General features: G+C 33.5%; 1 protein-coding gene across 42 annotated transcripts in view; it reads right to left on the bottom strand.

Moving 5' to 3' along the window:
* Positions 1–15586, bottom strand: part of ABCB5 (ATP binding cassette subfamily B member 5) — a 157957-nt gene that overhangs the window by 118296 nt on the left and 24075 nt on the right. For 13 of the 42 annotated variants that reach the window (XR_014816812.1, XR_014816813.1, XM_084978414.1 and 10 more), the window contains 3 exons: positions 12360–12433; positions 10227–10284; positions 2090–2240 (listed from right to left, as the gene is read on the bottom strand). Coding sequence is in view for 25 of the 42 variants with exons in the window: in XM_084978414.1 (XP_084834540.1) it covers positions 2090–2240; positions 10227–10284; positions 12360–12412 (262 nt within the window). In the remaining 17 variants the exon portion in view is untranslated. Of the gene's footprint in view, positions 1–214; positions 290–2089; positions 2241–10226; positions 10285–12359; positions 12434–13488; positions 14164–15586 lie in introns of those variants that run through there. The other 29 variants (XR_014816811.1, XM_021063426.2, XM_021063420.2 and 26 more) reach the window with 10 other exon arrangements.

Raw genomic sequence — 15586 nt, 5'->3', positions numbered from 1 at the left:
TTAATTTACAACTAGCCATGATGTATTTTATATATAGACCTCCAAACTAAATATAGTGCTTTCTCAAGAAAATGGACTTAATGACTACACCCTAATTAAGGATCATCTTATTTTCAATTCTTTAACCTAAAATTTGAAATGATTATCTCTGGTCTCAAGAAGCACACATGCAACATGAAAAATTACAAGGAAATATTAACCATGCAGCTCATACCTGGAAAGTATTGTTTAGGACCTCTCTGATTTCAGGCAACAGGTATGTAAGTAATAGTAATAGAATTTTCCTCTCCTGTTGAGATTAGGCATTTAGAATTTAGTTTGAGATACCCAGGGAATTTAGAAAGTCCAAGAAAAGTAAGAATACAAATGAAATTTATAAGTAGTAGTTATGGGAAAAGTTTAAAAGAAGTTCATCAAAGTATGTTGGGTATAACAAGGATAGCAACATCATAAAGTTGTATTTAAAATAATCTTTGCGTGACCAGTTTTCCATATAAACTTTTTCTAGCAAAAACTAAATCATACATTAATTAGTAATTTCACCAACAGCTCAAGGCAGTGGTGAGTATCAATTTTCTTTCTTAAAAGGCTATGATAATCATTTGTAATGAATTGCAGACATCATGCTCTTCATCTTTTACATAACCACAATGTCATAACATATGATGATGTCTATGATCTTTATGTATGTGCAAACAATTTTTCCTTTATTCCATTTACAGAATTGTGGCAGAAAACATTTTTAGAGTAGCTTGTTACAAATATCAGAATTGAAATAGAAGTATTAAAACTCAGTCAAAAATTTTAATGACATTTAACTTAGTTAATAAAAAGAATATTGATCTAAAAATGGCACCTAGAATCATGTAAAAATGGCATAATCTCATTTTGGAGATCATCTATATTATAGATTACATATTATAGCAGTAGCATGTGCAAAAGCTCAGTGCTGGCATAAATATGGGCCCCTGATCAATGATACTTATTATTCATATTTTCGTTTGTAGGAGCAAGATATCCCCCTCTATTATCCTTCAGAAAACCAAACTTAGAAGGTTGAAGACATACATCTTAATATCTCCAATTCTCCTTAATAATATATTACACCAATAATATCCACGTAATTATCTTTATCAACCTCTATGTGCTTACTACATTTGAAAAAACACACAATGAAACTTGAGAAATGTAGAAAAGGCTTAAACAAAATCAATAAATTGCTTAAATTGATCAATGAAATTCATCAATATCAGTCAGATATGTACTGAATATCTATCTAAAGCTAACAAAGCAATCAATTATGGAGCAGATCTAACCAAAGGAATACTACCAGACTGCTTAGTTTGCTAGGTTTATCCTCCCTCCCTTCCTCCATCTCTCTGTCCCTCCTTCCTTCCCTCTTTCACTTCCTCTTTCCCTTGCTTCCTTCCTTCTGCCCTCCTTCCCTCCCTCCTTCAATTCCTTCACTTACTCTTTCAGAGAGAGATATTTATATTTGGTAATAAATAAATATCTGCTCAATGAATTGTCAGATCCATTTATTTAACAAACAAAGTGACATCTTTACTTAGCCTCTATCATTAAATACCAAAAAATTAATAACTGTGTAGACAGGATATTATCACATGGAAGGACTTAGAGATGGAAGCAGTGAATTTATTCTACTTAAACAAGACTGGGACATTTGAAAAATGAGGCTTTGGGTAGAAAATAAGAGAGTATAAATTAGTATTTAAAGTCAAATAGGGCACAAAGAATCTCCAGCCTGCCAATTCACCTTACAGATTTTGAACTTGCCAGCTTCCATAATTGCATGAGCCAATTTCTTAAAATAAAGCTCTCTCTTTCTTTACACACACACACACACACACACACACACACACTCTACTGCTTATATTTCTTTGAAGAATGCTGACAAATTCAGATGTAGTCCTTTGTTGCTTAGCAATACAGAAGAATAAATGAATTAAATACATTATATAAATATTATTTGACAAGATAATAATCTGTATTATGAGTTTAATGTTTGATTGTTTTACTTAATGCTTTTGAGTCCCTAGCAATATAGAAAAGTAAATGTTGTACTCACTTGTGTTGGTTTTGACTAAACATCCACCAATAAGATTATCACTCATTTCTCCTAAAATCAGTGACATTACAGGAAGACAGGCCCCATTTAGTAGTGATGCCAGTAATCCCAGGATCATGAGTGTGATGTCCAGTCTATCAGCAAAGCGAAACTGAGGAAAAAAATAAGATATGGAAGCATGACAACTCTAAAAAAATTAAAAACCAATCTACAACAGAACACAGTAAACCAGCTATAATGGAAAAAAATAAAAATCATTAAAAAAAACCAGATTCAGATAAATCCTTGGCACTTAATGGAATAAGTCACTTTCAGTTATCTGGAAAAATAATTTGCTTGCAATGCTTTAACAGGAGATGTTAAATAAATGAGAATATTTGTTTCATTTAAAAAAAAAACTACGGTTTTTGCCATTAAGCAAATGTTATTTTATAAAGTGATTAAGAGATTCAATAAACATATAAAATCATGGATAAGTATATATTTATATATAAAGTATATATAAAGTAAAAGAGTCCCTCATCTTAAGGATTTACAATGTATTTTGAAGAAATTGTTGAAACAAAGTAGCAAAATTAGTACAAACTGTAGACCTGTGACACAAATCAATTCAGATGTGCATATGAATCAGATACATTTTTCCATATGGTTGATTCTGAAATAAAATTCTAAGATAATTGACAAATTAGCAATGACAACATCTTGGCTTAATGAATTATCTTGGCTTATGAAAGTTGATCTTCAAAGTTTCAATTCCCCTGGTTAATCAACCTTATAGCAATGAGACCACTAAGTGGAGTGGACATAACTATCCAGTAAAAATTAGTTCACCAAATGTAATGAATCACATTTTTCATTCTTATTTTAAATTCCTCAAATTTTTTGTTTCCAGGACAACATCTATCCCATAAGTAAGGGTCTATAATAACTTTTTTTCTTTTTTGGCCACCCCATGGCATATGGAGTTCCCAGGTCACGGATCAGATCTGAGCTGCAGTTGTAACCTATGCCACAGCTGTGGCAATGCCAGATCCTTTAGCCCACTGTGCTGTGCTGGGAATAGAACCTGCATCCTGGAGCTACAGAGGCGCTGCCAATCCTGTGGTACCACAGCAGGAATTCCTATAATAATTTTTAAGGCTGTTTGGGATAAGAAAAAAATAACTGAAAACCAGATATCGAATGCTTTGTATTCTGTTCTATGGCAGGTTCCTACAACACTACTCCTAAAAAACCATGAACAAAACATGAAAATGTGGATTATTTATCTTACTGAGAAAGGTCAAGATAAAATGCATAAGGTATTGAAATAAAATTAGATTTGAATAACAGCAAAAGGAACTTAGTATGCATTTTGAATGGAGATTGAGAAAATTTCATGTGATAGTTGAAAAATACTTACAGAGTAACTGCCACAGCATTGTACTAAGTACTACAGATGATAAGAGGGTATTTGCTCTTTTACCTTCCCCTTCAATAGGGTATTATCTCCTTGATAAAGCTTGTCATGTTCTTCTACTTTCCAGGTTTTTAAAATTTTGACTTTTGAAAAATCAGGCACTGCTTTGTGTGTATTTCTAATGACATTGACAGTCAGACTGACATAGAGATTAGGATAGGTGGAAGGGATGTTTTAAGAATACATGCCTGAAAATATTCCTTGAACATAATCCCAAGGAAGTATGCTGACAGGCTTTTTTGATAGATAGGATTTATAAAATATTTACATAATTATTTTTATTTATAAGACTACTACAAGCAACTATATGTCAATAAAATGGACAACCTAGAAGAAATGGACACATTCTTACAAAGATTCAATCTTCCAAGACTGCCAGGAAAAAAAAGAAAAAACAAATAGGAGTTCTCATCGTGGCTCAGGGGAAATGAATCTGATACATTTTTCCATATGGTTGATTCTGAAATAAAATTCTAAGATAATTGAAAAGTTAGCAATGACAACATCTTGGCTTATGAAAGTTAACTGAGTAGTATCCATGAGGATGACAGAATGATCCCTAACCTTGCTCAGTGGGTCAGTGATCCAGTGTTGCCATGAGCTGTGGTATAGGTCGCAGATGTGGCTTGGATCCCAGGTTGCTGTGGCTGTGGCAGAGGCCAGCAGCTGTAACTCTGATACTACTCCTAGCCTGGGAACTTCCATATGCCATGGGTGCAGCCTTAAAGAGCAAAAAAAAAAAAAAAAAAAAAAAGGCAAAATACAAATAGATCAACAACAAATTTATATAGATAGTCAACAGGCACATGTAAAGATATTCAACATGACTAATTATTAGAGAAATGCAAATCAAAACTACAATGAGGTACGCCCTCACGCCAGTCAGAATGGCCATCAAATAACAAATGCCAAAAAGGGTGTGAAGAAAAAGATACCCTTCTTCACTGCTAGATGGAATGTAAATTGGTACAACCAATATGGAAAACAGTATGGAGGTTCCTCAGAGAACTAAGTATAGAAGTACGATATGATCCAGCAATCCCACTCTTTGGCATTTATCTGGACAAAACTTTTATTCAAAAAGATACATGCACTTCTATGTTCATTGCAGCACTATTCACAATATCTACGACATGGAAACAACCTAAATGTCGATTGACAGGTGAATGGATTAAGAAGATGTGGTTCATATACACAATGGAATACTACTCAGCCATCAAAAGGAATGAAATAATGCTATATGCAGCAACATGGATGCAACTAGAGATTCTCACACTAAGGGAAGTAAGTCTGAAAGAGATATACAAATACTATTTGATATTACTTATATGTTGAATCTAAAATATGGCACAAATAAACCTACCTACAAAACAGAAAGAGACTCATAGACATAGAGAACACACTTGTGTTTTCAAGGGGTAAGGTGAAGGAAGTGACATGGACAGAGAGTTTGGGGTTGGTAGACGCACACTATTATATTTAGAATGGATAAGCAGTGAGGTCCTACTGTAGAGCACAGGGAACTATATCCAATCTCTTGGGAGAGAACATGAGGGAAGATAGTATGAGAAAAAGAACGCATACACAGTATGTATGATTGGGTCACTCTGCTGTACAGCAGAAATTGACACAACACTGTATATCAACTATACTTTTAAAAAAATAAAAATATAAAATAAAAAAGTTACTATATTAAACTAACATCTTAAAAAGTACCAACATTGGAACTGTGACCTCACACCAGTCAGAATGGCCATCATTAATAAGTCCACAAATAACAAATGCTGGAGGGGGTGTGGAGAAAAGGGAACCCTCCTGCACTGTTGGTGGGAATGTAAGCTGGTACAACCACTATGGAGAACAGTATGGAGGTACCTTAGAAAATTATATATAAAACTACCATATGACCCAGCAATCCAACTCTAGGGCATATATCTAGACAAAACTTTCCTTGAAAAAGACACATGCACCTGCATGTTCATTGCAGCACTGTTCACAATAGCCAAGACATGGAAACAATCCAAATGTCCATCAACAGATGATTGGATTAGGCAGATGTGGTATATATACACAACGGAATACTACTCAGCCATAAAAAAGAACAAAATAATGCCATTTGCAGCAACATGGATGGAACTAGAGACTCTCATCCTGAGTGAAGTAAGTCAGAAAGAGAAAGACAAATACCATATGATATCACTTATATCTGGAATCTAATATATGGCACAAATGAAACTTTCCACAGAAAAGAAAATCATGGACTTGGAGAATAGACTTGTGGTTGCCTGGGGGGAGAAGGAGGGAGTGGGTTGGATTGGGAGCTTGGGGTTAGTGGATGCAAGCTATTGCCTTTGGAATGGATTAGCAATGAGATCCTATTGTGTAGCACGGGGAATTTTGTCTGGTCACTTATGATGGAGCATGATAATGCGAGAAAAAAGAATGTATACATGTATGTGTAACTGGGTTACCATGCTGTACAGAAGAAAATTGACAGAACACTGTAAACCAGCTATAATGGAAAAAAATAAAAATCATTATATATATATTAAAAAAAAAACTTCCCCAAAAAACAAACTTCCAAGACCAGACGGCTTCATAAGCAAATTCAATCAAACATTTAGAGAAGAGTTAACAACTATCTTTCTGAAACTCTTCCAAAAATTACAGAGGAAGGAACAGGCCCAGGCTTATTCTGAGGCCATCATCAGTGTGATACAAAACCAGACAGGTATACCACAAAAAAATGAATTTCAATATCACTGATGACTATAAACAGACACAAAAATATTCATCAAAGTATTATCAAACCAAATTCAACAATAGATTAAAAAGATACTACACCATGATCAAGTGGGGTTTATCTCTGGGATACGAGGATTCTTCAGTATCCACACATCAGTCATATACCACATTAACAAAGTGAAGAATAAAAACCATATGGTCATTTCAAAAGATGCAGAAAAAGTTTTGACAAAATTCGACACCCATTCAACACCCATAAAAATTCTCCAGAAAGTGACACAGAAAAGAAAATCATGGACTTGGAGAATAGACCTGTGGTTGCCAAGGGGGAGGGGGAGGGAGTGGGGTGGATTGGGAGCTTGGGGTTAGTGGATGCAAACTATTGCCTTGGAATGGATTAGCAATGGGATCCTGCTGTGAGCACTGGAAACTATGTCTAGTGACTCATGATGGAGCATGATAATGTGAGAAAATAGAATGAGTACATATATGTGTAACTGGGTCACCATGCTGTACAGTAGGAAAAAAAAATTGTGTTGGGGAAATAACAATTAAAAAAAAAAGTTTCTCCTTGTCACTGCTGTGGCTGTGGCAAGAGCTGTGTTGAGAGATCCATCTCTGGCCAGACAATGTCTCAGTGTGGCATGGGGCACCCAAAAAAATTGATAAATAAAAACAGAGATTGAAAAGAATGAGCCTAATTGATAAAGAAATAAGTCAATGAAAAAAAAATCCTCTCCAAAAGTGGGCACAGAGAGAAAATACCTCAACATAATAAAGGTCAAATATGACAAACCCATAGATAACCTCATTCTCAATGGTGAAAAGCTAAAAAGCATTTCTTCTAAGAACAAGGCAAAGGTGTTTACTCTCACCACTTTTATCCAACATAGTTTTGGAAGTCCTAAAAGTCCTGACCATGGAATTCCTGACCATGACAATCAGACAAGAAAAGGAAATAAAATAAATCCAAATTAGAATTATCTTGTGGCACAGTGGGTTAAAGATCTGGCATTGTCACTGCAGTGGCTTGGGTCACCACTGTGGCATAGGTTCAACCCCTGGCCTGGGAATTCTGCATACTGCAGGCACAGCCAAAAATTAACAGATAAAATAAATAGCTTTTTTTTTGTGGGATGGACTGGTAGTTTTGGGGTTAATGGATACAAACTATTATATTTAGAGTGGATAAGCAATGAGGTCTTACTGTATAGCACAGGGAACTATATCCAGTCTCTTGGATAGACCATCATGGAATGTAAGAAAGGGAATGTATATTTATGTATGACTGGGTCACTTTGCTGTATAGTATAAACTGGCACAACATCATATCAACTATACTTTAATAAAAAAAAATAATTTTTAAAAAAGAAATCCAAGTCAGAAAAGAAGTAAAACTGTCATTGTTTGTAGATGACATGATACTATACCTAGAAAATCCTAAAGATGTTACCAGTAAACTACTAGAGCTCATCAATGAATTCAGTAAAGTTGCAGGATACAAAATTAATACACAGCAATCTCTTGCACTCCTATATACTAACAATGAAGGATTAGAAAGAGGTATCACTGAAACAATCCCATCTACCATTGCATCAGAAAGAATAAAATAACTATGAATAAACCTACCTAGGGAGGCAAAAGACTTGTACTCTGAAAACTATAAGTCACTAATGAAAGAGATCAAAGATGACACAAACAGATGGAAAGATATACCTTATACTAGGATTGGAAGAATCAATATTCTCAAAATGGCTATACTACCCAAGGCAGTCTATAGATTCAATGCAATCTCTAAAAAATCACCAATGGCATTTTTCATAGAACTAGAATTGAAAAATTTTAAATTTGTATGCAAATGAACAAAAGATCCCAAATAGCCAAACCAATCCCAAGTAAGAAAAAGAGAGCTGGAGGATTCAGCTCCTTGATTTCAGACTATACTACAAAGCTATAGTCATCAAAACAGTTATGATACAGGCACAAAAACAGATCAGTGGAAATATAGATCAATGGAACAGGATAGAAAGCTGAGAAATAAACCCACGAACCTATGGCCAATTCATTTATGACAAAGGAGGCAAGAATATAAAATGCAGAGAAGACAGTGTCTTCAATTAGTGGTGCTGGGAAAACAGAACAGCTATATGTAAAACAATGAAATTTGAACACTCTCTAACACCATATACAAAAATAAACTCAAAATGGATTAAAGATCTAAACATGACTGGACACTACGTAAAAAAAAAATCAACACAATTAAATATTAAAACTTTTGCATGGCAAAGGAAACCAGAAACAAAACAAAGAGACAACTAACAGAATGGGAGAAAACCTTTATAAATAAGTGACCACCAAGGGATTCTTCTCCAAAATATAAAAACAACACATGCAGCTCAATATTAAAAAAACAAACAACTCAATTAAAAAAGGGGGCAGAAGATCTAAATAGAAACTCCTCTAAGGAAGACACATGGCCAAAAAACACATGAAAAGATACTCCACAGCATTAATTATAAGGGAATGCAAATCAAATCTCTAATGAAGCATCACCTCACACTGGTCAGAATGGACATCATCTGAAAGTCTACAAACAGTTAAAGCTTGGAGAGGGTGCAGAGAGAATGGAACCCTCTTATGCTGTTGGTGGGAATGTAAGCTGGTGCAACCACTATGGGAAAAAGTATGGCAGCTCATCAAAAAACTAAAATTAGAACTACCACATGGTCCAACAATCCCATTCTTGGGCATATATCCAGAGAAAACCATAATTTGAAAAGATACTGCACCCCATGCTCATTGCAACACTATTTACAATAGCCAAGACATGGAAGCAACCTTAATGTCAATCAACATAGGAATGGATAAAGAAGATGTGGTAAATATGTTCAATGGAATATTACTCAGCAATAAAAAGAATGAAATAATGCCATTTGCAGCAACATGCATGGACCTAGAAATTATCATACTAAGTGAAGCAAGTCAAAGACAAATATCATGTGATATCACATGTGGAATATTACTAACGATACAAAGAAGTTTATTTACAAAACAGAAACAGTTTCACAGACTTTGAAAACAAATCTAGGGTTACCAAAGGGGAAAGGTAGGAAAGGGATGGACTGGAGATTTGGGACTGGCAAATGCACACTTTTGTATATGGAAAGGATGGTCAACAGGGCCTTGCTATACAGCACAGGGAAATTTACTCAGTGTTCTATGATAACCTATATGGGAATGATATGTGTATACGTATGGCTGAAGCAGTCTGCAATACAGCAGAAATTAACATAACATTGTAAACAAACTGTACTTTAATATATCAATAAAGTAAAAATATATCAAACGAAGGATTAATAACATTAAAAAGCAACTCATATCAACTCATATCAATGTATTACCAGTGGAAAATATTGAAATGTAAATATATAATAGTAAGGGTCACTCATAATTCCCCACTTCTGAGAAATAACCTGATAATATTTATGCATCATACACACATACACAAAGATACACACACCACACACAAACTTTCATCCACACACATATACATATTTTTTTTTCAAAATTGGATAACTCTATGGATATTGTGTTATTTTCTTTATAATTTTTCTATGCTGCAGCATGTGAAAGTTTCTGGGCCAAGGATCAAACCTATACCACAGCAGTAACCAGAGCCACAATAGTGACAACACCAGGCCCTTAACCTCCTGAGCCACCAGGGAACTCCTGGGTTTTTCCTTTTCTCTTATTGTGGAACTTACGGCTTGTTTTTTTTCTATTGTGTATAATAGTTTAATGAATTCTTAAAATTCTCTTTTCCTCCAAATAAGTGTAAACTATCAAACAAGCACAATTATTGTATGCACTCTTGATAATGTCCTAAAATTTTTTGAAATAGAAATTTTTGAAATATAGACATATTTCACTTACTATCTCAATAGGTCCAACGACTTGCTTTCTTACTTTGAGCAGGTGTTCTTGCAGTTTTCTGGAAAACAAATGTTTAAAATGGAAAAGTTACAATGTTATTATAATTTGCAAAATTTTCTACTAAAATTGTTCTGAGGTGTCAAATTTTATGCTTGGTTGCAAGTTTATTTCAACACTGAAATTTAAAAACAAACTAAATGATAGACAGTACCAAGGTTTTTCATATAATCACTGGGAAAGTAAGTTATCACTGGTTGTCTCTAGGTTAGTTAGGGTAAGGTTGAAGACACGCATCTGGAATAGAATATTTTTTTTGTGGTAAAACACACATAACATAGACCTACCATCTTAACTATATTTAAGTGTATAGTTCAATGTTATTAAGTACAATCATACTGCTGTGCTACCATCACCAGCAACCACCCACAGAACTGTCATCTTGCCAAATTGAAACTATACCAATTAAATAACTCCTCCCTTTCCCCCCAGCCTACAATCACCATTGTACTTTCTATCTCTAGGAATTTGACAGCTCTACATATATCACTTTAATGGAATCATACAGCATTTTGTCTTTTTCTGATGGGCTTATCTCACTTAGCATAGTGTATTTACAGTTCAACCATGTTGTAGCCCATGTCAGAATTTTCCTACTTTTAAAAATTGAATACCATTCCATTGTATGTATATCCTACATTTTGCTCATCTATTCATCAAGCAATGAACTCTTGGGTTGCTTCCACTTTTTGGCTATTGTGAATAATGCTGCTATGAATATGGTATAAAAATCTCTTCATGTCCTTGCTTTCAATTCTTTTTAGTGTATAAGCAAGAGAAGAACTGCTGGATCATGAGGTAATTCTATTTTTAATTTATTACAGAATTATCATACTGTTTTCTAAAGCAGCTGTATCATTTCACATTCTCATCAACCATGTATAAGAGTTCCAACTTCTCCACATCTTCAACAATACTTCCTATTTCCTGTTTTATTTTATTATTACCATTTAAAAAAATAGTAGCCACCCTAATGTGTGTGAAGTAGTAGATTTCAATTTTTAATGCTTTGTTACAAATTTATCAGAGCAATTGTGAGTTTTAAATGAAAGAAATTCTATTAAGTACACATTAAACAAGTGTCCTGAGATTTTTGTTCCCCATTGAAAATTTCATTTTTTAGCTCACATTTGAAGGAGTTCCAGATGAAGAATTTAAATTTTTGTCAACTGATTTCAGGGAAATCTATAATCTGTCAATTAAACACACACAGACACACAAGACTCTGAAACATTAAAATAAGCGTGGAGGGGATCAGATTAAATTTTCTGAAACAGATGTCACAGAAAGATGAACATCTTATTCTTCAGCTTTGTAACATATTGTTCTGGCAGCTTTGGCAAAGGAAAAGTCCTTTAATTTTATTCCATCTGAAGTTAATAATTTACTTACATATTTGGGCCAGTTTTCTCTGAGATGATTTACAGATGACAAAAAAATATTGCTTTAAGATTATAAAGTGCCACAATCACTTCTTCCAACCTAAATGTGGGTTTTACAACTTAAGAGCCAGTAAGTTATCTTCTTTTGATAAATTTTGCTTCAGGAATATTAAGTAACCAGTGATCTAAAGGGGGGCCTCTCCAGTTTTACAGTTTATACATCGAAATTTACACAATTATTATGGTAAACATGAAAATAAAAGGTTTTAAATAATTTCCATTTTAAATCTCTAAATTAATTAGTTAGAGATGTAGGAAATTTTATAACACATACACATAGACACAGTGAAAAAAATCAGAATTCCATATTTTCTTTTATTAAATATATTACATGGAATGAAGGGTTTATAGAGAAATAAAATGAAAATATTCAAGTATTTTTCTTCTATATACTAGTAAACTATAAGAAAATTAGAAGAAGAAATACAAGAAGTAAATACTAAATTAATTAGTTTTACACTTCCTAAATGTACTGTTAAAGCAGTTGTAATACTGATAAATGTTGAAGTCCAGCAAAATGCAAACAACATTACTATTTTTGGAAAGAAATTATAAACTTTTTTTCTACAGTTGAGAAAGGGATAAAGTATATTTGAAATTGCAGTAGTTTTTGAATAATTTAGGCGAAACTTACACATTTCTCTGAAAACTGTCTTGCATTTCTTCAGTTCTTTCTGAATTTTCCATCTTATTTACAGTTTAATTCCTCTGAAATAAAATATTAACAACTATGTCATGACAATGTGAAGTTTTATCATTTAGTTGATATAAAACATTCTTTATATCTCTAACAGCTTCTGAAAAAGCATGTTGCTAAGCTTCACCCTGTCTCCCATCCCCAAGCCAAAAGAGGTTTCTGGTTACGTAGCTTATCTATTCAGACTTTATCGTGAGTTTACAAGTTCTTTGCTTCATTCTGGGCTTATATTTGGAGCTAATAAAAATTCTAGAAATGGAATAAAAGGAAGAAAGTCATATTTCATGTACAATGCATGTTTTTCCAGAACGTTGAATTTTATTCCTACTCTGACACTGATTTGTTATCGATGAAAATCTTTAAATTTTCTAGTGCTTAGTTCTCCCTGCAAAAAAATGATGCAGCAGTATTTGTTACTGAGCAGTTTGAGGGAGTAGGGTTTTCTAGTTCACTAAATATAGCAAGTTAAAGCTTCTACTACATATGAATAGCTCTTAAAAATTAGAATATTAAAAACCTCACTTATTATTAAAATTATATTAAGCATAATGTATTCCTCCTTTGGCTGATACTTTAGGATCTTAGCATAATTACGTACATAAATTATCATTTTATTGAAATGTAGTGATGTTTTTGACTCAATTTGATTTGTTAGGCCAGTAACAAATTACCTATATTGAGATGATTATAACAAGTATGGATTTAAATTCTAGAGTGGAATTAGTAATTAATTAAAAACTACTTAAGCATCTGAACAAACCCATACATTTTCAAAGAGTAGATTTGTCCATGAAGGAATGATCCCAGTAGATCAGATAAAGTTTTAGCACCTGAGAAGGAAGGCATGATGCAAAGACACTGCATGTTCATTATTGGAAACCAACGGTCATAACTTCATACAAAAAAAATCTTCACAATTGCTATACTGATGTTACAGCATCTCCAGTTATTTAACATATGTGTAAGTAATGAAATAGACTATCAATCATTGCATGTTATAGAAATTAACAATTATACAATAAAGCTCATACAGTCCTATAAAGAAAACTAAACTATTTTGGCTTACCTTGTTAAGTGCATGCTTTGTTCATTTACACCAAAATCATGTGGGGTTTCTCCCCTTAACAAATGACTAACTGCACTTTCAGAACTCTAATTTACTAAGCTTCTTTTCTGCTCATGCCTTAATATCTGATTACAACAGTGAATTTCCAGGTAAAGCACACTATGTTCTTTTGTCATACTGTACTTGGAAAAAAGGTGAACAACAAAAAAAAAATCACTGAATCAAATAAACACTTTTTTAAAGCTCTGTAGTGTCCACACACTGTTTTCTATTGTTTAGTCCCATAACATTCTTTAGTTAGCTGAAGTAATAATTATAAAAATAAATGTCTTTTAAATGTCAATGGCACATTTGCACAACAAATATTCATTGACTAATTTTAAATGCAAAGCATTCATTTAATTGTTGTTACCTGAAAATAATCACCACCTTCTCTGATTTCCTTTAAAACTTTGCTCAGAGCTATATTATGTTCATTGAAACATTCTGCCTTATATTGCAATTCCTTGTTACTCTATTAGATAATATTTATATATCTATTCCTTTATGAATTCACTGAAAAAATATTGAGCTTATATGAGCTGATAGTTTATAAAAATAATAAGATATGTTCCTATCTTCTAAGGAACATGATCATGCCTTATTTTTCTATGCTACAGCCTCACTACACAGTGTGGTCCCAAGATGAGCAGCATCAACAAAAGGTAGAGAAGCATCTACCTGGGAACCTATAGAATTTAAATTAAAAAAAAAATTTGTGGTAAAATATAATATATATAACATAAAATTTAACATTAACCATGTTTAAGTGTACAATTCATTGGCATTAAGTACAGACACAATATTGTGCACCAATCTATCTACAATGACAGAACTTCTTCATCATCCCAAGCTGAAACTCCATACCCATTAAAACAAAAACTTTCTATTCCTTCCTCTCCTCAGACTCTAGTAACCTTTATTCCACTTTCTGTCTTTATGAATTTGCCTATTTTAGGTATCTCAGAAAAGTAGAATCATATAATATTTGTCCTTTTGTGTCAGGCTAGTTTTCATTTAGCATATACAATGTTTTCAAAGTTCATCCATATTACATGTGTAAAAATTCCTTCCTTTTAAGGCTAATACTACTCCATTGCGTGTGTGTATACATATAATATGTGGGAACATACTGTTTGTCCATTCAACCATTCATCTGTTGATGGAAATTTGGATTGTTTCCACCTTTGGGTAATTGTGAATAATGCTGCTATTTATGTAGGTGTACAAGTATCTGTTTGAGTCATTGTTTCCAATTTCTTTGAGTATAAACCCAGAAGTGGAAATACTGGATCATATGGCAATCCTACATTTAACTTTTTGATAAATTACCATGCTGTTTTTCATAGAGGCTATACCACTTAACATTCCCACTAGCAATGTGCAAGTGTTCCAGTTTCTCCACATTTTCATCAACACTTGATATTTTCTGGTTTCTTTTTCCTTCTTTCTTTCTTTCTTTTTTTTTTTTTTGTCTTCTTAGGGCTGCACTTGCAGCATATGGAGGTTCCCAGGCTAGGGGTTGAATCAGAGCTATAGCTGCCAGCCTACAACATAGCCACGCAGGATCAGAGCCACATCTGTGACTAATACCACAGGGCAATGCCGGATCCTTAACCCACTGAGCAACGCCAGGGATCGAATCCCATCCTGATGGATACTAGTCAGGCTCGTTAACTGCTGAGCCACAATGGGAACTCCTCTTGTTTCTTGATAGTAGTAAACCTAAGAGATCTGAAGTGGTATCTCATTGTAGTTTTGTTTTGTGTCCCCTAACGACTAGTGATATTGATCACTCTGTTTTTGGAAAAATGTCTATTCAAGTCAGTTGCCTGATAATTTTTTTTTTTTTTGGAGATGACCTGTAGGAGTTCTTTATATATTCTGGATATTAAACCCTTCCTATGTGTAGATTTGTGAATATTTTCTCCCATTCTGTCAGTTGTCTTTTCAGTTTTGATAGTGCCTGTTAAAGCACAAACTTTTAAAATTTCGAAGTCAAATTTATCTATTTTTTATGATTTTTTTCCCAATATAGCTAGTTTACAGTGTTCTGTCA

The sequence above is a fragment of the Sus scrofa genome, chromosome 9, assembly GCF_054392235.1.
Source record: "Sus scrofa isolate SSC_HxYL_T2T_F1_AM1 chromosome 9, Sscrofa_HxYL_maternal_Yorkshire_Landrace_v2.0, whole genome shotgun sequence".
In the NCBI taxonomy this organism is placed as follows: Eukaryota; Metazoa; Chordata; class Mammalia; order Artiodactyla; family Suidae; genus Sus; species Sus scrofa.
The sequence above is the reverse complement of the archived record's forward strand: the minus strand, read 5'-3'. Positions and strand labels throughout refer to the sequence as shown.